Source organism: Gorilla gorilla, chromosome X (assembly GCF_029281585.2).
Source record: "Gorilla gorilla gorilla isolate KB3781 chromosome X, NHGRI_mGorGor1-v2.1_pri, whole genome shotgun sequence".
NCBI classification, from domain to species: domain Eukaryota; kingdom Metazoa; phylum Chordata; class Mammalia; order Primates; family Hominidae; genus Gorilla; species Gorilla gorilla.
Window position 1 is genome coordinate 118,662,072 of NC_073247.2, and position 21,032 is coordinate 118,683,103.

Sequence of the window (21,032 nt, forward strand, 5' to 3'; positions counted from 1 at the left end):
TTCTAAAATGAGTCAGTATGATATATTTATTCTAGAATTACTATAAATGAACAGTACTATTGTTTAGGGAAAAATTCTCTCAAACTGCCTTTTTTCCTCTACTCTCACACCACGACAGTAACAATCATCAACATAGAAGAAAATGTCTGTGGCCAAATGTGTGGAGGTTTTCCCCCCCATCAAGCAGCACATACCAGCTGAGTGTCCTCCAATTAAATTCCAACACTATCTACCTAGAAATAGTATGAGATCCCACAGGTTGAGTGTTCAGTCCCCAAGACTGCTCCCTCCTTTCCCCCAGTAACAAGTCTGAGCCTCCTGAACTTCTGGCTGACCAACTTCAAGTTGGGGTTCCCACTATGCCTCCTTTGAGTTCGATTAATTTGTTACAGAGAGACTTACAGAACTCAGAGAAATAGTTATATTTACTGGTTTACTAAGAAGGATATTTTAAAGAATACAAATAAACAGCCAGAAGAAGAGATACATAGGGCGAGGTCTGGAAGGGTCCCAAGCGCAGGAGCTTCTGTCCCCGTGGAGTTGGGGTGCACCACCCTCCCGGCATGAGGATGAGTTCTTCTTTACCTTCCTCGTGTCAGCCTCCATGCATTCAGCTATCAGAAGCTCCCTGAACCCAGTTATCTTGGGTTTGTATGGAAGCTTCATGATGTCAGCATTCCTTCCCCTAAGGGTATGAGGTAGGACCCTTTCTAGGGAGGGTTTTAAGACCAACTATCAGAAAGCTACTCTGGAGGATGAGGCAGGAGAATCACTTGAACCTGGGAGGTGGTGGTTGCAGTGAGCCGAGATTGCGCCATTGCACTCCAGCCTGGGCGAGCTGAGATTTCACCACTGCACTCAAGCCTGGGTGACAAGAGCGAAACTCTGTCAAAAAGAAAGAAGGAAGGGGAGGGGAGGGGGAGGGGGAAGGAAGGGGAAGGGGAGGGAAAGGGGAGAGAAGGGAAGGGAAGAAAAGACTGTAACAAAGGACTATGGGAGTTGTGAACTAGGAACCCAGAAAAATATTATATATATATGGAATTCAGGATTAAACATCTTAAACAATTCTTAAACAAAAGCCTTATGATTCTAATGTCAGTGACTTTTCATTCCATGGAAGCAGGTCAAAGTGCAGCCTAATTTATGCATAATTTTAACTATATTTCTGTCCAGAATTCTTGTTCACCCTCTGAGGACAGCTTCAAAGGGACTTTGCCTAATTAGAAGTACCACCTGGCCAGGCGCAGTGGCTCATGCCTGTAATCTGAGTGCTTTGGGAGGCCAAAGTGGGAGAGGATCACTTGAGGCTAGGAGTTTGAGATCAGCCCAGGCAACATAGTAAGATCCTGTCTCTACAAAAAATGTGAAAATTAGCCAGGCATGGTGGCATGTGCCTATAGTCCTAGCTACTTGGGAAGCTGAGGTGTGAGGATCACTTGAGCCCAGCAGTTGGAAGCTGCAGTGAGCTATGATTGCACCATGGTACTCAAGCCTGGACAACACAGCAAGGCCTTGTCTAAGGAAAAAAAAATAGCACCTAACATTTAAGTAATGCTGGCAGGCAAACAGTCCAGGAATTAGTCTGGATAAAATGTACTATTAGGCAATAAGTGAGAGCACTTAAATGAAATTTTCTTCCATGGTTCATACTCATCTTTTTTTTAAGACGGAGTTTCTCTCTTGTTGCCCAGGCTGGAGTGCAATGGCACAATCTCGGCTCACTGCAACCTCTGCCTCCATGGTTCAGGCGATTCTCCTGCCTCAGCCTCCCAAGTAGCTGGGATTACAGGTGACTGCCACCACGCCCAGCTAATTTTTTGTATTTTTAGTAGAGGTTTCACCACGTTGGCCAGGCTGGTCTCGAACTCCTGACCTCAGATGATCCACCCGCCTCGGCCTCCCAAAGTGCTGGGATTACAGGCATGTGCCACCGCGCCTGGCCCATACTCACCTTTCTAGAACCAATATTTATTTTGTGGTTAATCACCAGTTCTTATAACTTCTAGGGTGAAGCTTCTATGGTACAAATCCTATATAGGAGACTATTCACTTCTAAGTTCTCTTTATATTTGCTAAGTCTAATATTCAAACGTGATATTTTCAACTTGTGTCTTCTAGTCTCAGTTTATTCAGTTTTCAAAGACCCTCTATAACTTATTTCATGAGGACCCTGAAGAAGAATCATTATATCAAGCCATTGCTGTTGTAACCAGCCTTTTACTCAGGATGGAAGAAGTTGGAAGGAAACTACATAGCCCTACATCATCAGCCAAAGGATTCTCTGGTACTGTCTGTGGTTCTGGAGGACCCAGTGAGGAAAAAACAGGGAGCCACTTGGAGAAAGATCCTTGTTCCTTTAGGGAGGAACCTCAGTGGTCATTTGCATTTGAACAGATTCTTGCATCGCTGTTGAATGAACCAGCATTGGTGAGGTTTTTTGAGAAACCAATAGATGTAAAAGCCAAGCTGGAAAATGCAAGAATTTCTCAGTTAAGGTCTAGAACCAAGATGTAAATCCCTAGGAATTGCCTATCATAGACAAGTTTACTAACATTCCTGTAGCTGTCAGCTTGATTCCTGTGAGTAGGGCTCAGGGATTTATCTTGTTACCAATGTGTCTGGAGGCCAAAATATATATCCAGAAGCACAATGCATCATTCCTTTGTTGTTGATAATGGGCTTTGTTAGCACTTTTTAAAACAAACAAACAAAACAAAAAAAACAAAAAAGCAAACCACATTTGTTATCTCAAATTTTGATGATATTCTCAAATACAAATATACTTTTCTATATTTCACAATATATGCAATACCAGAGGAATATGCTAAATGTTACCACCAGAGGGCACAAGCATATCACTTTTAGTAAGGAAATTACTAGCTTGTGTTGCTATTTACATATGAATTACTGATTATTTTGAAAAGACAGTGTTATGCTTGGGTGTTAGTGAGGCTGATATGTCATGTCAATCGATAAACCCTACTTTCCAAATTATCTAAAAGATTACCATTTGGGGCCCTTGTTTTCAAGTTATCTAACTGAAATATTATTAATTTTTTTAAGTTAATCTCATTCAGTCTTCTAGTAATAAATGCTTTTTTAAGTACCTTCTACGGTCTTCCTACCTGAGGGGTTCAGAGGCTGCTGACTCACACTGCTAACTCTGTTACTGACAAAAGCAAATCAATAACTCTAAATTCTGGGCTGATATAAAGAAAAAAACAATATTGGATTTGGATTTAAGCTGGGTAAAATCAGCCTTCTGAGAAGGGCTAAGAAACAGTTCAATTAACTGTATAGGTCTTTCATTAGACCGAGACATCACTAGAAATTCTGGGCACTGCTGTTTGTGGTATTTGTCTCAGAGTAGCTTATGACTGTTTTGGTTCTAGCTTTAGATTTTGGATTTTCACCAGTCATGTGTTAATTTACATTAGATAGTAAAGAATGGCTACACTAAGACTGAATTATCTTATTAGTCTGGTAAGCATATAAAGTATACTTGTATGTAATGATTACCAAGGTAACAGAATTGCTGACATCTGTCTAAAAAGTTTTGACTATCCAATTTAGATGTGTAATTTCTATATACTTTATGCTGTTTATATTTCAATCATTACACAGAGTCCATTTAGAGATAATGGGCTTTGTTAGCACTTTCAAAAAAAAAAAGCAAACCATACTTGTCCACTGTCCTGTGCTATTCCTACCAAGGACAATTTATTAATCAATTGACTTAGAAAATTGGGGGAGAAATCATTCATTGGAGCTTCTTTCTTTACAAAAGACTTTGGTTATAAGCCTTTTGACTTTTCTAGATGTGAAACCATGAAAGGGCAGACCTCCTTCAGAGTGACTCAAGAGGTCTCCCTTTCTTGGAGGGAGTTGGTACAGTCAGCCTTTGGGAAGAATCCACTGTGAACAAAGCTTAACACATGGGACTTCATCGCTCATAGAATATGTTATTTTCAAAGAAGTTCAAGAATTTTCAAGTTGAGCCTTTGAAAATCCCATAAATTGGTTTTAGCTAAACACTTACTAGTAGTGTCTTTAAATTATTTAATCAACCTTGTCTTTTCAAGGAAATTATCACTTAAAGAGATAGTTGGTAAATAAACATCTATGCCTTTTCTCAGAAATGATTTGCTGAACTATGTCCACGTTTTACAGCTTAGATAATAGTCTATATGGAAACTATTATACATCTGCTATTATGCAATGATTGTTAAATTATACTGAAGTAGCTCTAGAAAGACACATGTATACAAGGCACTATTGTACACACTTTGCTGAATATTTTGTCAGTTGTATTTACAAAGAAAGGTACTTTCTTAAGAGCATATATGTTATTAATATTTGATATGATTTTAAAGTCAGAATAGTACAGATTACTGAGTATTATACTTTAGGCTAGATTAATTAAAATTGAATACTGAAAGAGATTTTTTGAGTTGCAAAAAGTTTATAAATGCAAAGCAAAAAGAAAACATTTATTTTCTGAGTCTGCAGGAGAAACAAACTAAACATTATAGTTTTATAGCTGCTATCTTGTTAACCAAACAGGTTGTTCATAATATTAAAAATCTTACGTAGTTGTGTTAAACTGAACCAGTTCATTATACCTTATGCATTAAATTAAATATGTTATAAGGCTTTACTTGTCTTTATAAAAATAAATATATCCACTAAACATGAAAAATGGTTTACTTAAAAAGATTAATATTATTTATTATGATGTCTTTTTTTCCTTTTTCTTTTCTTTTCTTTCTTTTTCTTTTTTTTTTTTTTCTTTATTGAGACAAGTCTCAATCTGTCACCCAGACAGACAGGTCTCATTCTGTCACCCAGATTGGAGTGCAGTACAGCCTTGATCTTCCAGGCTCATGCAATCCTCATGTCTCAGCCTCCCAAGTAGCTGAAACCACAGATACACACCACCATGCCTGGCTTATTTATTCATTCATTCATTCATTTATTTATTGGTAGAGATGTGGTCTCCCTATGTAGCCCAGGCTGTTCTCAAATTCCTAGGCTCAAGCAATCCTACCTCCCCAGCCTCCCAAAATGTGGATTACAGGTGTGTCACCATGTTCAGGCTTTTTTTTTTCTTTTTCTAAATTTCAGTTCACACAGAACTATGATGTATTTTTACTTACACTTCACTCAGATATCACCTGAGGACTTCCCTCTTGTATCAGAATTCAATTGCAGAGAGCTAATTCACTCTAGTTAGTTTAATCAGGAAAAGATTTATTACTAGATATCAAGTGGCTTACATAATTATCAGGAGGATGGACTAAACTGAGCTTTGAAGAACAACTTCCAAAGACACACCACTATCAGGCCACCAAGGAAATTGCTAACTCTTCAGTGTTAAGGACACTGCTACTTCCTACTGCTGTCATAAAAAGCCATCACTACTGCTGCTACCTCAGAAACCATGCTTCAACTGCTGTGATTTACACTAGCAAAATAGAAGCTAGGCACCCTGCCTCTCATCACCCACAAACTGATGACTAAATTGCAATAGAACAGCCAAACATCTTCACAACTATGTTTACCAGCAGAAATGGCAGAAACATAGCCAACACCTCACTTCTGTCATTCAAATCTCACATGTGTGCATCTGATTGGCCTCTAATAAATCCAGAATCCTAGTTGCAGAGGAATCTGGGAAATTTACTTTTAGCTTTTTAGCCTCTACAGTATAGAAAGGCAAACTAAGAGGGTGGAAAGCAAATTGAACAGTGTGTTTGTTTTCTATTGTTGCATAGCTAATTCCATCACACATTTATTATCTCACCATTTCAGTGAGTCAAGACTCTGGGCTCAACTTAGGTCGATCTTCTGCTTAGAGGATCTCACAAGGCTGCAACCAAAGTGTCAGCCAGGATGGTTCTCATGTAAAGGATCATCTAAGGAATAATCCACTTCCAGGTTCACTCAGGCTGTTGGCAGAATTCATTTCCTTATGGTTTCCAGTCTGGGATGCCAGCTTCTTGCTGGTAGTCACTTGGCAGCCACCCTCAGCTTCTAGAGGCTCCAGTCAGTTCCTAACAGCTGCCCTCACCTTCTGTGGACAGTTCTTTGCCACATCAGCTTTCCCCAAAATGGCCACTTACTTTATAAAGGCAGCAAGAAAAGTCTCTAGAGCAAATCTGCTAGCAAGACAGTGTCTTATATAATGTAACATAATTACAGCCATGACATCCCATCCCTTTCACCATGTCCTGTTGGTTAAAGGCAAATCACAGGTCCTGCGCACACTCAAGGGGAGAAGAGTAACAGTGATGCATGTGACGCTGGGGCCCTGTAGCTCCGGATCCCTAAAGGCAAGGCAAATTATTCCAGTAACTACATTCATAGGCATATAATCATCAAAAGAAGCACATTTATCCTATCTCACATTATGCTGCAGTTTCCATTTCTGTCTTCAGAACTACATATTTCTCCCATCGCAGAAGCATCAAGCGATGTATTTCCTAGCTTCTAATTCTACTTGTCTTCCTTTTGCAGGTAATGCCATTTCTTTATGACTACTTTTAAGATCTTGATCTTTCAGTGTTCTACAGTTTCCTATGATCTATCCAGCTTTTAAAAAAATCCTGTTTGAGATAAATTGTTAAATTTTGATAATTGACTATCATTTTCTAAGACCTCTCTACCTTTGGCATAGTCCAAACAGACAAGTTAAAGGAGGGTAGGATAGAAATCACCCCCACCTCCCATACACACGCATGTTCTTCAAATCTTTGGTACACACTCATCTCTGTGGTTTCCCTAGGGATGTGTTATTGACAGACCCAACTAATTCTACTTGGCCCTTTCTACCATAAAAAGTTCTTACTACACTGGTCAGGGAGCAAATGTGGTATATCTGTCAGTTGCTGATTGTGGCTATTTCAAGTTATACATTCATGAACTGAGAAATAGCTATACAATATATTTGCAAATACACTAGATCCATTGTAGATGGATTCAAGATAAAACTGTATCTCTTGACTCCATAAGCCCTGCCTCTGACCACTAGATGACCATTATGTTCTAACCCCCTCTAATCTCTCCCAGGAATGAATGTGAACTCAGAGTCAGTGTCAGATAATCTCTGAAAGTCCAAGTCATTTGCCCAGTGCAAATTATCCTGGTAAATGGCCACAGGTTCCTCTTCCTAAAAGAAGATTTACAACACATGCTCATGGTATTGCAAAATCCTTCCTCATGGGTACCTGGTTTTCCTTCAGGAGCCTCTGAGTGTGTAAACTGACTCAGGTCTGCAAATTGGGTGAAAGACCTTAAATCTGCATCATGATTACTCAAATTAGGTCTTTGTTCACCAGACTGGAAATATTTTGGCTATACAAATCAAGTAGGAATTAGTAGTCTACCATTTATTTTAATCTAAGAGACCTGAAGAAAAATTAGCCACTACCAAACATCTCTGCAAGTCAAAACATTTAGATGACTTCCCTGGCCATGCTCCTATCATACTGAACCATGCTCACCCCATCTCTAGTCATTAAGTTCTCCCACTTGGTCTCTGCCATTCTAGGTTCCCATTATTCTCATTGGAATTAGCAAGTTCCTGACAATGGCAGCGTGAACTAAGAAATTAAGGAGACCTACAAATAATATTGTTAAAATGTTAATACTACCCAAAGTGATCTACAAATTCAATGCAATGTCTATGAAAAAAATGACAGTCTTCACAGAAATAGGAAAAAAATTCTTAAAATTCATATGTAACCACGAAAGACCACGAATAGCCAAAGTAATCCTGAGCAAAAGGAACAAAGCTGAAGGTGTCATACTACCTGACTTCAAAGTATACTACAAAGCTACAGTAACCAAAACAGAATGTTACTGGCACAAAAACAGACACATAGACCAATAAAACAGAATAGAGAACACAGAAATAAATTCATGTATTTATAGCCAACTGATTTTCAACAAAGACACCAAGAACGTACATTGAGGAAAGGACAGTCTTCAATAAATGGTACTGGAAAAACTAGATAGCCACATGCAGAAGATCGAAACTAGACCTCTATCTCTCACTATATACAAAAGTCGAGTCAAAATGGATTAAAGACTTGAATATAATCCCAGAAATGATAAAATGACTAGAGGAAAACATACGGGAAATGTTTCATGACATTGGTTTGGGCAAGTTTTTTTTTTTTTTTTGATAAGACCTCAAAAGCACAGATGACAAAATTAAAAATAGACAAATGGGATTGCATCAAATTAAAAAGCTTCTGCATGGGAAAGGAAATAACAGAGTAAGGAGACAACCTACAGACTGGGAGAAAATATTTGCAAACTATGCATCTGACATGGAGCTAATAATCCAGAATATGCAAGGAAGTCAAACAACTCAACAGCAAAAAAGAAGCAACTCAATTGAAAAATGGGCAAACCACCTGAATAGACATTTCTCAGAAGAAGACATGGCCAACAGATATATGAAAAAATGTTCACCGTTTTCATCGGGGAAATGCAAATCAAAAGCACAATCAGATATCACCTCACCCCAGTTAGAATGACTGCTATCAAAAAGACAAAAAATAACAGATACTGGTGTGAATGTGGAGAAAGGGGAACACTTACACAGTGTTGGTGGGAATGTAAATTAGTATAGCCGTTATGGAAAACAGAGGGGAGGTTCCTCAATTAAAAATAGAACTACCATATGATCCAGCAATCCCTCTTCTAGGAATATATCCAAAGGAAAGGAAATCAGTACATCTAACAGATATCTGCACTCCAATGTTTGTTGCAGCACTATTTACATAACCAAGATACGGAATCAGCCTAAGTAATCATCAATGAATGAATGGATTTTTTTAACGTGGTATATTTTCACAACAGAATATTATTCAGCCATAAAACAGAATGAAGTTTTGTCATTCATGGCAACATGGATGAACCTAGAAGACATTGTTAAGTGAAATAAGCCAGACACAGAGAGACACATACTGCATGATCTCACTCATATGTGAAATCTAGAAAAGGTTGATCTCATAGAAGAAAGTAGAACTCATGGTTACCAGAAGGTTGGAAGGGTAGTGGGGAGGAAGAGATGGAGAGAGATGGGTTAGGGAGTACAAAGTTACAGTTAGATAGGAAGAAGACGTTCTGGTGTTAGAATAGTAGGGTGACTACGATTAACAATATTATATATTTCAAAATAGCTGGGAGAGAAGATTTTGAATGTCCTCACCGCAAAGAAATGATAAATATATGAGGTAATGGATATGCTAAATACCCTGATTTGATCATTGCACAATGTATACATGTGTTGAAACATCACACTTCACCCCATAAATATGTACAATTATTATGTGTCAAAAATTAATTTTAAAAAAGAAGTTAAGGAGACTTAATTTCACCATAAGTCATAGCCTACAAAAGACAGCCACTGTAGCATGTTTCAAGGATACTGAGACTCCTCTCATTAAGGTCATTTTCAATGCCTTGAGTAAGAGAGCATCCTCTGATCCCTGTTGGAAAAGGGACATTGTTAAAATGTAGGTGACTGAATCATATAAATGTACTCCAATGTTTCTATCTCCTTAAGTCTTTGGAGTACTTCCGCTTCATCATACCAAGGAATATCTGCTATATCAACTTTATTTAATATGGGCTAGTTTTGAGCCTTGGCTTCCATCAATCAACTGATCAGAACCACTTCCAATTAGGTAAGCTAGCAATTGAATTTAGACTCTCTGGTAAATATGCAGATGTTGGTCTATTTGGCCTGATCAAAAATTATTTTTTCCTCCGTAGTATACCATTCTAAGACACATTCCTACACATATTCTCCAGATTTCTGTCATTATAAATTAGCAAAATTTTGCAGTTCTTATCTCCTTCCAGGTCAGACTTCATATTTGTATTCTTGGAGCATACGCTTATCTGACTCTATGAGGAGGGTAGGGGTGCTTTATGAAGAAAGTTGTCATTCCCCTAAAAGTAAATTCAGAGTGTTCAAGGAAGGCAGGACCAGCCTTATCAAACTGGGGCTGCTTCTGCTGGCAAAGCACACTAGTTGGTAAACTACTTAGGTTGTCTGAATCTACCCAAATGTACACATTTCTTTTTTTAAAAAAATTATTATACTTTAAGTTCTGAGATACATGTGCAGAACATGCAATTTTGTTACATAGGTATACATGTGTCATGGTGGATTGCTGCACCCATCAACGCGTCATCTACATTAGATATTTCTCCTCATGCTATCCCTCCCCTTGCCCCCACCCCCCGACAGGCCCTCGTGCGTGATGTTCCCCTCCCTGTGCCCATATGTTCTCATTGTTCAACTCTCACTTATGAGTGAGAACATGCGGTGTTTGGTTTTCTGTTCCTGTGTTAGTTTGCTGAGAATGATGGTTTCCAGCTTCATCCATGTTCCAGCAAAGGACATGAACTCATTCGTTTTTGTGGCTGCATAGTATTCCATGGTGTATATGTGCCACATTTTCTTTATCCAATCTATCATTGACGAGAACCAAATGTCCCCATTTCTATTCTTGGGTGGTCTCACTCTATCCCGATAAATATCCTTACTTTCACAAAAATGAACCGGTAAGGCTGTGAGTTCAATGTATACTATAATTTAATGACCCATTATATCAGACTCTGTGGCCAATTTTCAACTATGTCAGTTCTACATCAACAAGAAATAAGGGAATAGAAACTTGTAGTTGTCTGTTTCTTGTGCTGACCATGTATATCCCAATGTAGCCATTTTCTTTCTTTAAACTGTAGAGTACAGTCAGAAAAAGCCCACTTCACAATTCTTGGGTTCATTATTAATGCTAAAATAATCTGTAGTGGCAGTTACCTGGTCCATCTAGCCTTGCCTTCAATAGGCACATGTACCACTAACATCCCGTATTATAATACTAAAAGAATTATCACTGCTTTCAGACTCAACCAGATTATGTAATAATCTCCAGTTTCCTATTTCCTTGAAATGTTATCACGTGCAAGCACTCCAGGTACTACATTCTTTATTTATCATCTCAATAGATGCAGAAAAAGCATTTCATAAATTTCAACATCTTTTCATGATGAAAACTCTCAACAAACTAGGTATAGAAGGAATGTGTCTCAACACAAAAACACATACAACAAACCCACAGCCAACATCATACTGAACAAGGAAAAGTTGAGAGCTTTTCCTCTAAGAACTGGAACAGGACAAAGATGCCCACTTTCACCACTCTTATTCAACATAGTACCAGAAGTTCTAGCCAGAACAATAGGCAATAGAAAGAAATAAAGGGCATTCAAATTGAAAAGGAGGAAGTCAAATTGTCTTGTTTTCAAATGACATGATCTTATATATAGAAAAAACCTGAAGACTCCACCCAAAAACTCTTAGAACTGATAAATTCAATAAATTTGCAGGATACATCAACATACAAAAATCAGCAGCATTTTCATACACCAATAATGAACTAGCTGAAAAAGAAATCAAGAAATCAATCTCATTAACAATAGCTATTAAAAATATAATACCTAGGAATAAATTTAACAAGGTAAAGGAAAGATCTCTATAATGAAAACTATAAAAGACAGATGAAAGAAATTGAAGAGAACATAAAAAATGGAAAGACATCTCATGCTTATGGATTAGAAGAATTAATATTGCTAAAAGGACCGTATTTTACACAAAGTGATCTACAGATTCAATGCAATCCCCATCAAAATACCAATGACGGTCTTCACAAAAATAGAAAAAATAATCCCGAAATTTATATGGGACCAATAAAGACCCTGAATAGCCAAAGTAATCCTGAGCAAAAACAATAAAGCTGGAGGCATCACACTACCTGACTTCAAAATATACACTACAAAGCTATAGTGGACAAAGCAGCATAGTACTGGCACAAAAACAGACATGGACCAATGGAACAAAAAAGAGAACACAGAAATAAATTCACACACCTACAGCGGAGTTCACTTTCAACAAAGGTACCAAGAATACACATTGGGGAAAGGATAGTCTCCTCAATTAATGGTGCTGGGAAAACTGGATATCCATATGCAGAAGAATGAAACTAGACCCCTCCCACCATATACAAAAATTAACTCAAATGGATTAGAGCCTTAAATGTCAGACACAAAAAATATGAAACTACTATAAGAAAACAGGGAAAACACTTCAGGACTTTGGCCAGTGATTTTATGGATAAGACCTCAAAAGCACAAGCAACAAAATCAAAAATAGACCCAATGCGACTATACCAAACTAAAAATCTTCTGCACGGCAAAGGAAATAATCAACAAAGTGAAAAGATAGCCTGCAGAATGGGAGAAAATATTTGCAAACTATTCATCCAGCAAGGCATCAATATCCAGAATACACAGGGAACTTAAGCACATCAATAACAACAACAACAACAAAACCCTCAAATGATGCAATTTAAAAATGGGCAGATAAGGTGAATAGACATTTCTCAAAATAAGACATACAAAATGGTCAACAGATACATGGAAATATGCTCAACATCACTAATCAGGGAAATGCCAATCAAAACCACAGTGAGGTATCATCTTACCCCAGTCCAAATAGCTATTATTAAAAGGACAAAATAACGAATTGCTGGCAAGGGTGTGGAGAAAAAGGGAACTTTTTTTTTGTTTTGAAACAGGGTTTCCGTCTGTTGCCCAGGCTGTAGTGCAGTGGCATGATCACTCACTGCAACCTCTACCTCCCGGGCCCAAGTGATCCTTTCGCCTCAGCCTCCCAAATAGCTGGGGCTATAGGTGCATGCCACCACGCCCAGCTAATTTTGTATTTTTAGTAGAGACGGGGTTTCGCCATGTTGCCCAGGCTGATCTTAAACTCCTGGACTCAAGCGACTCGCCTCAGCCTCCCAAAGTGCTAGGATTACAGGTGTCAGCCACTGTGCCCAGCCAAAAAGGGAACTCTTATATACTGTTGGTGGGAATGTAAATTAATAAATTAGCCAATATGGAAATCAGTATTTAGATTCCTCAAAAAAAAAAAAACTAAAAATAGAAAACCATATTATCCAGCAATACCACTACTGGGTATATATTCAAAGGAAAGGAAATCAGTATGTCCAAGGATATCTGCACTACCATGTTTATTTCAGCACTATTCACAATAGTGAAGATGTGGAATCTACCTAACTGTCCATCAACAGACAAATGGATAAAGAAAATGTGGTACATATACCCAGTGGAATACTATTCAGCATAAAAAGAATGAAATCCTGTCATTTGTGGCAACATGGATGAGCCTAAAGCATATTATGTTAAGTGAAATAAACCAGGCACAGAAAGTGAAATATTGTATGTTCTCACTCATGTAGAAGCTAAAAATGTTGAGACAGAAATAGAGAACAGTGGTTTCTAGAGGCTGGAAAGTGTAGGGGGAGAGGAGGATAATAACAGATATTGAAATTATAGCTAGATAGGAGAATAAGTTCTAGTGTTCTATATCACTGTAGACTGACTATATTTATAATTTATTGTAATTTATTGTATATTTTCAAATAACTAGAAGAGATAATTTTTAATGTTCTCAGCACATGAGGAAAAATGTGTTTGAAGTGAAGAATACATTAATACCTTGATTTAATCATTACACATTGTATACATGTATCAAAATATCACACTGTATTCCATAAATATGTACAATAATATGTCCATTAAAAATAACATGAAAAACTATATAAATTGAATCTTATGGCTATGATACAACATGCATTTTTTTAGTTGGCTTCTTTCACTCAACATTATGTTTTTGTAATTCATTTATGTGACGTATCAGCAGTTCATTCCCTTTTATTGTGTGTGATAATTCATTGTATGGCTATATTGTGGTTTTTAAAATCCATTCTACTGTTGATGGAAATTTGGATTGCTTCCAGTTTTGGGATATAAAAATAATGTGGCTGTAAGCATTCTTATATTTTTCTTTTGATGCCCATATTTATGCATTTCTTTTGGGTATATATTTAAATATCTGGAAGTGAAATTGCTACATCAATAGAGTATGTATATGTTCAGCTTTGATAGATGCGGCTAAATAATGTTCCAAGTGGCTGTGCCAATTAATACTCCAATCGGTCATAAATAAGAGTTCTGATATCTGTATATCCTCACCAACACTTGGTATCGTCTATCTTTTTTCATCTTAGCCAGTCTGGTGGGTGTAAAATAGTATCTCATTGCAGTTTTAATTTGCATTTTTCTAATTATTTTTTAAAGTAAACTTTACTGAAGTATAATTTACACAGAGTTAAGGCACTCATTTAAAGTAAACATTTTGACAAAATGTATAATGTATGATTTTTACAAAATGTATACACCCGTGTAACCAACCACACCACAATCAAGATATAGAATATTTCCATCACCCTGAAAGTTCCCTTGTTCCCCAACCAGGTCAACCTCCCCTACCCTCATGAGGTTCCAGGTAACCTCTGATCTGCTTTCTGTCATTATAGATTCATCTTTTCTAGAGTTTTATAAAAACTGAGTCATACACTAAGTTTTTCTGCCTGCCATTTCTGGCATAATGTTTGTGAGAATCATCCATGCCCATATCAGAAGTTTATTCCTTTTAGTGTTCCATTAGTATAAATATACCACAATTTGTATATTCATTCACCCTTTGATTGTCATTTGGGTTGTACCCAGTTTCGGGCAATTATGAATAATGTTGTTAGGAACAGTTGCTTACAAGTCTTTGTGTAAACATATTTTCATTTCTATAGGGTAAATATTCAGGAATGAAAATGTTGGGACATATTTTTTAACTTCCTAGGGAACGTCCAAACTGTTTTTCAGATTAATGTACCATTTTGCATTCCTGCCAGCGGTATATGTGAGCTCCAGTTGTTCCACATTCTCACCAGCACTTGGCATTTTAAAAAGTTTGTCTTTTTAAATTTTGGCCATTCTAGAGGGTATGTAGAGTATTTCATATTGTAGTGTTAATTTGCATTTCACTGATGGCTAATGAAATCCAATGTCACTTAATGTACTTATAGATGTTTCTTTTATCATCTTTTGTGAAGTCTGTTAAAATCTTTCACTGATTAAAAATATTTGAATCAATTTTATTGAGAGATAATGCATAGATAATGAAATTTTACCAATTTTAAACAGTTTGAGGAGTTTGGAAAAAAGTGTACACTCATACAACCACCACTCCAATCAAGATATAGAACATTTCCATCAGTTTAAAAAGTTCCCTCGGGCCCCTTTGAGGCAATCTCCTCCTTCCACTCCTCACCCTTGGCAACATTGAACTGCTTCCTATCACTGTAGTTTTGGCTTTTCTATACTTTCATATAAATGGAATCATACAGTATGTACCATTCTTTTATTTTATAAGATGTTATTTTTATTGTTCATATACTTGTAAAAATAGCTTTTTTGAGATACAATTTATGTACCACAAAATTCATCCTTTTTTGTTTGTTTTTGTTTTTTGCTTGTTTGTTTTTAATTTTTGAGACAGTGTCTCACTCTCTCACCCAGGCTGGAGTGCAGTGGCATGTTCATGGCTTACTGCAGCCTTGAATTCCTAGGCTTAAGCAACCCTCCTGCCTCAGCCTCCCAAGTAGCTGGGACTATGGGTGCATGCCACCATGCCCAGCTAATTTTTAAATCTTTTGTAGAGATGGGGTCTTGTTCTGTTGCCCTGGCTGGTCTCAAACTCCTGACCTCATATGCTCCTCCCGTGTCAGATCACAAAGTGCTGAGATTACAGATGTTAGCCACTGTGCCCAATGCAAACCCACCCACTTTTAAATGTAAAATTCAATGATTTTTAAATAAATTTACAGTTTTACAACCATCACCAAAATCCAAATTTAGAACATTTCCATCACTCCAAAGAGAGCTCCCAATCCTCATTCCCATTCCTGGCCCAGGTAACCACTAATCTACTGTCTACCTTTTGTAATTTGCTTTTTCTGTACAGTGAATATAAATGAAATCATAAAACATTTGGTCTTTGCATGTGGCTACGTTTACATATAATGTTTCTGAGGCTATTCATGTTGTAGCCAAGTATCAGCAGTTAGTTCCTTTTCATTGCTGAGTTGTTTTCCATTTTATGGATATATTGCAATCTATATATTCATTCAACAATTGATGAACATTTGGATTGTTTTCACCTTTTTGCTATTATCAATAATGCTGCTGTGAACATTCATGATATGTTTTTGTGTGGACATGATTTAATTTCTCTTGGATATATACCTAGGAGTGAGATTGCTGCGTCATATGGTAACTCTATATCTAACATTTTAAAGACCTGCCAAATTGTTTTCCAAAGTGAATGAACCATTTTACATTCCCACCAGCAGTGTATGAGGTTTCCATTTTCTCCACATCCTTGCCAAAACTTGTTATTGTCTGTCTTTTTATGTAACCATCCTAGTAGGTATCTAGTGGTATCTCATTGCAGTTTTAATTTGTATTTCCCCAATGTGAGCATCTTTTTATGTTCTTATTACATATTATTGGATGAATTGTGTCCCCTCCAAATTTATATGTTGAAGTCACAACCCCCAGTATCTCAGAATGTGACCATATTTGAGATAGGGCCTTTAAAATTGTTATTAAGTTAAAATGAGACCATTAGATTAGGGTGTTAATCCAATATAAGTGGTGTCCTTATAAGAAGAGATGGATATACCAGGGGCACGTTTGTAGAGAAAGACAATCATAAGAAAAGGCAGCAAGAATGGCCATCTACAAGCCATCTACAAGAGAGGCCTCACAATGAAACCAACACTACTGACACCTTGATCTTGGACTTCTAGTCTCCAGAACTGTAAGCAAATTAATTTCTGTTGTTTAAGCCACACAGTCTGTGGTATTTTGTTATGGGAGCCCTAGCAAATGAATACAGCTAATGATGTTGAACATCTTTTCACATGCTTATTCACTATGGATATATCCTCTCTGGAAAAATATTTGTTCGTGTCTTTGGCCAATTTTCTAATTGAATTGTTTGGGTTCTTTATTGTTGAGTTTTAAAAGTTCTTTTTCTATTCTAGATATGAGTCCTTTGTCAGTTATATGGTTTGCAAATATTTTCTCCTAGTCTCTAGCTTGTCTTTCTGTCTAATTCACAGAACATTTCACAGAGCACAGGTTTTTAATTTTAATGAGGTCTAATTTATCAATTTTTCTTATATAGTATCATGATATTGGTATCAAGTCTAGAAATCTTTGCCTAGTTGTAGATACCACAGATTTTCTGCTATAGCTTTCTCTAAAAGTTTCATAATTTCACATTTTACATTTGTTTATAATCCATTTTGAGTTAATTTTTGTATAAGATGTGAGGTTTAGATCAAGGTTCATTTTTTATTTTTGTCTCTGCCTGTCTGATTGTTCCAGCACCATTTTTTGAAATGGCTGCTTTTAGGTCTTTGATAAAAATCAATTTTGCATATGTGTGTGAGGATATTCACCTTAATTTTACAAAGATATTTTTACTGGATATCAAGTTCTAGATTACTTTTTGGCTTTTATTTTTTTTTTAATTTTCCAGCACTTTGATAAGTTCATTCTTTTGTCTTTGGCTTTTATTGGTTCTCTTAAGCTGTCAGTTTTATTGTTGCACTTTTGAAGTTAATATGTCTTCTTTTTTTCCTCCAACTGTCTTAACCCTTAACTTAAAAGTCTAAAAACAATGAAAGCCCTTTAAGGAACATTTAGAAAAAAAGAGGAAATAAAGTAAAATCACATCTAATGTCATCAGCCTAGCACAACCACAGATTTGCACTTCTGGATACTAAACATTTTAAAGAGGGTTCATTATTCAATCCCCTGTCTATTTCTTTATTTTTAATCCTACTGTCATTTTTCCCCCCTTGTGAGACGGGATCTCACTCTGTCGCCCAGGCTGGAGTGCAGTGGTGTGATCTTGGCTCACTGCAACCTCCGCCTTCTGGGTTCAAGCCATTTTCCTGCCTCAGCCTCTCAAGTAGCTGGGATTACAGGCTCCTGCCACCTTGCCTGGCTAATTTTTGTATTTTTAGTAGAGAGGGGGTTTTGCTATGTTGGCCAGGCTGTTCTTGAACTCCTGACCTCAAGTGATCCGTGGCCTCCCAAAGTGCTGGGATTACAGGCATGAGCCACCATGCCCAGTCTAATCCTACTGCCTTCTATTTGGTTAAAGTTGTGGAGTCTCCAGCTGCATGCAATTTTATTGGACTCATAAAAATAGATATAAGGAAGCATTGCAAACATCTACATTTATGATTCTTACCTTCTATTCAGATAGGAAGAGCAAAATTTTCATTTCTACTAACTCCTCATGAGCCTATGTATGGTTTTCCGTATATCTAATAGGGGAAGAGTCCACAAAAAGTGTATAATATTTACATAAAAACTAGTATCTTCACCCTTCCTTTTCTTAAAAGTAAAAAGAAACTCTCCTACCTTTGATCATTTTATTTGTATTCCCATGACTCTATCTTCATTTTACTTTTTATGTTTCAGCAAACATTTTGGTCAGTTGGAATTTTGCCTACCATTTTTGGTGGTGTTCTTGTGCCTGGAATTATTCTCTTATGGATTATTTGTAAGTTTTTCCACTATTTTAGAGAAAAAAAAACTGAAAATTTCCCTCTACCTTTTTGGAGTTTAAATAGTATGAATCCTTAAAGTTGTTTGTAGGAAAAAAAAAAAGTCAATTTTCCTAACATGCTGAGTGCCTTCAGAGTGAAATAATATGTAGCCGGATGCAGTGGCTCACGCCTGTAATCCCAGCGTTTTGGGAGGCTGAGGCAGGCAGATCACTTGAGGTCAGGAGTTCAAGACCAGCCTGGCCAACATGAAACCCCGTCTCTACTAAAAATACAAAAATTAGCTGGGCATGCGGGCGCTCGCCTGGACATTTTCTGGAGTTATATAAGACATAAGAATTGCTTGCCCCCTTGAGATGGAGGTTGCAGTGAGTCGAGATCGCGCCACTGCACTCCAGCCTGGGCAACAGAGTGAGACTGTCTCAAAAAAAGAAAAAAAAGAATGAAATAATATGTTCATGTTACTCAAATGCGCAAGCAGCCTAGCTTCGGAGAAATAATGTGAACTTCAGATTTTGTAAGCTATTGCCAATGGCAACCACCAAATGTCACCACTCTCAGTAATTCAGGCAAAGTTACTGCTCCCACATTTACAGTTTCACATACAGGGCCTCTTGGAAAACTGCCCCAAGTTGATTAGGAAATGGGGTATCCAGGAAAGGTGGGCAGACAAAAACTATTTCTACTACCTTTTTAAGTGAAGCCATGAGGTTTAGCTTCTCTAGCAATTTGCATGAATGACTTCTATGCAAGATCACCAAGGGTTTCTCCCAGAAATTTATAGGGCTTGTGTCTGCATTTTGAAAGGCAGACTATTATCCTGAAGTTCTTTTCACAGTGCTTATAAAATACAACTTTATGTAACATTTTACAGTTTTCTGAGTGGTTTGATCATATAACTATATACTGGAACCTCATTCCCAAAAACCTGCGAGGTTGATAGGCTAAAGATTGTCCCCATTTTAGAGATGAGAAAATTAAATCACTTGTCCAACGTATTAGAGGACCGAACAAGTAATAAATGACAGAACTAAACAAGTACCTGAGTCAGTCTCCTGATGCTTGGTGCCCTTTCCTTCCCAGCACACTGCCCCCATCTCAGAAGATATTAAATATCCACTCAAAAAAATCTGCTAAGTTTACAAAGAATGGCTTTTTATTTCAGGGCTTTCTTACACGTGGAAATTGTCAACAGTTTTCCAAGAACGTTTTGGTACTCAAGTTTCTATGGTTGTGTTTGAGCAGGGGGAAATTTGACTGTTAGTCCAAGGCAAAGCTCCTACTCCCAGGCTAACAATTTCATTACATGGGCAGGTCACGTCTCGGTATCCATGCAAGAGTTACACACTACTGAAAGCTCAATATAAAATTTGATTTTCAATTGGATGTACTCCCAAAATCCTCGAGAAATCAGTGGAAGGTGAGGAAATTGAACACGTGCATCCTTTCTGCCCAGTGTAGACATAGGCTGGGACAAGACTTTGACCTTGGGCAAACCTTCCTAGATGTTGTGGGTTCAAGTTGGAGTTTTTATTCCTGAATTCCCGAATCTTACCCTTCTCCTCAACCCTTCCCACCAAGAAAATTATATGCATAATGAGCAATAGTAGAATAGTAAGCAAAGTATTTATTAATAAACGCTTGATCTGAGAATTCAGCATAGGCTTGGTAACCTTGTTCTTCTCTTTCTGTTGCAGGGTTCTTTGGTTTAAAAAAATTGATTGGAAAGTGCAGCTTAAGCTACTCCCTTCACTCTGAATCTGATAAGCTAAAGTCTTCAGAACAAATTTGGCCTGACTCAATCATCCAGCAGCAAGTGGAACTGGCTATCTAGTCACAGATGTGTATGATTCTTTTCACTGTAATGACCTGAGTCACTGGTGAGCTGTGGCCCAATGATTGGCCTCAGACCAATGAGATTAGAAACTCCCATGCAGGAAGAGCAAAGGTGCCCGAAATTGCAGGTGAAAGTATTTTCTCTCACCACGGACCAAGGCTGAAGCACGGAGAGAAGGTTAAAAATGTTTTGCTTCCCTAATATTAGAGAGGGAGTACACTTGCTATTCCACATATGTCTATTGGGGAGAGATTGATTTCAATGTTGGCTCCCGCTCTCGAGTTGCCATGGTGATGAGCAAGTAAAAAACAAGTGATAGCAGAAAGAAAAATTCAGTGCCACCCAGAGATCCAACACTCCAGAAGGAAGTAACAAGCTTCCCCTCTGAGCAGAACCAGCTTGCCAGTGTCACATGGGGGCTAGGGAGAGGGTGTTTGGGCTCTATGATTTGTTACCTCAGCAGTGCTCATTTTGTCACCAGTGTGTTAGAATGAGAAAACACGGCCACTGCTACTGACAGTCAAGCCTGCATCCTCTGCCCCCAAAGTAATATCAAATGACACTGAGAGCTTTGAGTTATTATTGTACTGCTTCTCTCAGTG

At 37.6% G+C, this 21,032-nt stretch overlaps 1 protein-coding gene across 3 annotated transcripts in view; it reads left to right on the top strand.

Moving 5' to 3' along the window:
- Positions 1-4,714, top strand: part of TBC1D8B (TBC1 domain family member 8B) — a 72,973-nt gene extending 68,259 nt beyond the window's left edge. For all 3 annotated transcript variants that reach the window (XM_004064656.5, XM_063703244.1, XM_063703245.1), the window contains one exon: positions 2,119-4,714. In XM_004064656.5, coding sequence (XP_004064704.1) covers positions 2,119-2,514 — 396 coding nt within the window. In that variant the 3' untranslated portion in view covers positions 2,515-4,714. The remainder of the gene's footprint in view (positions 1-2,118) is intronic.
- The last annotated feature ends 16,318 nt before the right edge of the window (positions 4,715-21,032 follow it).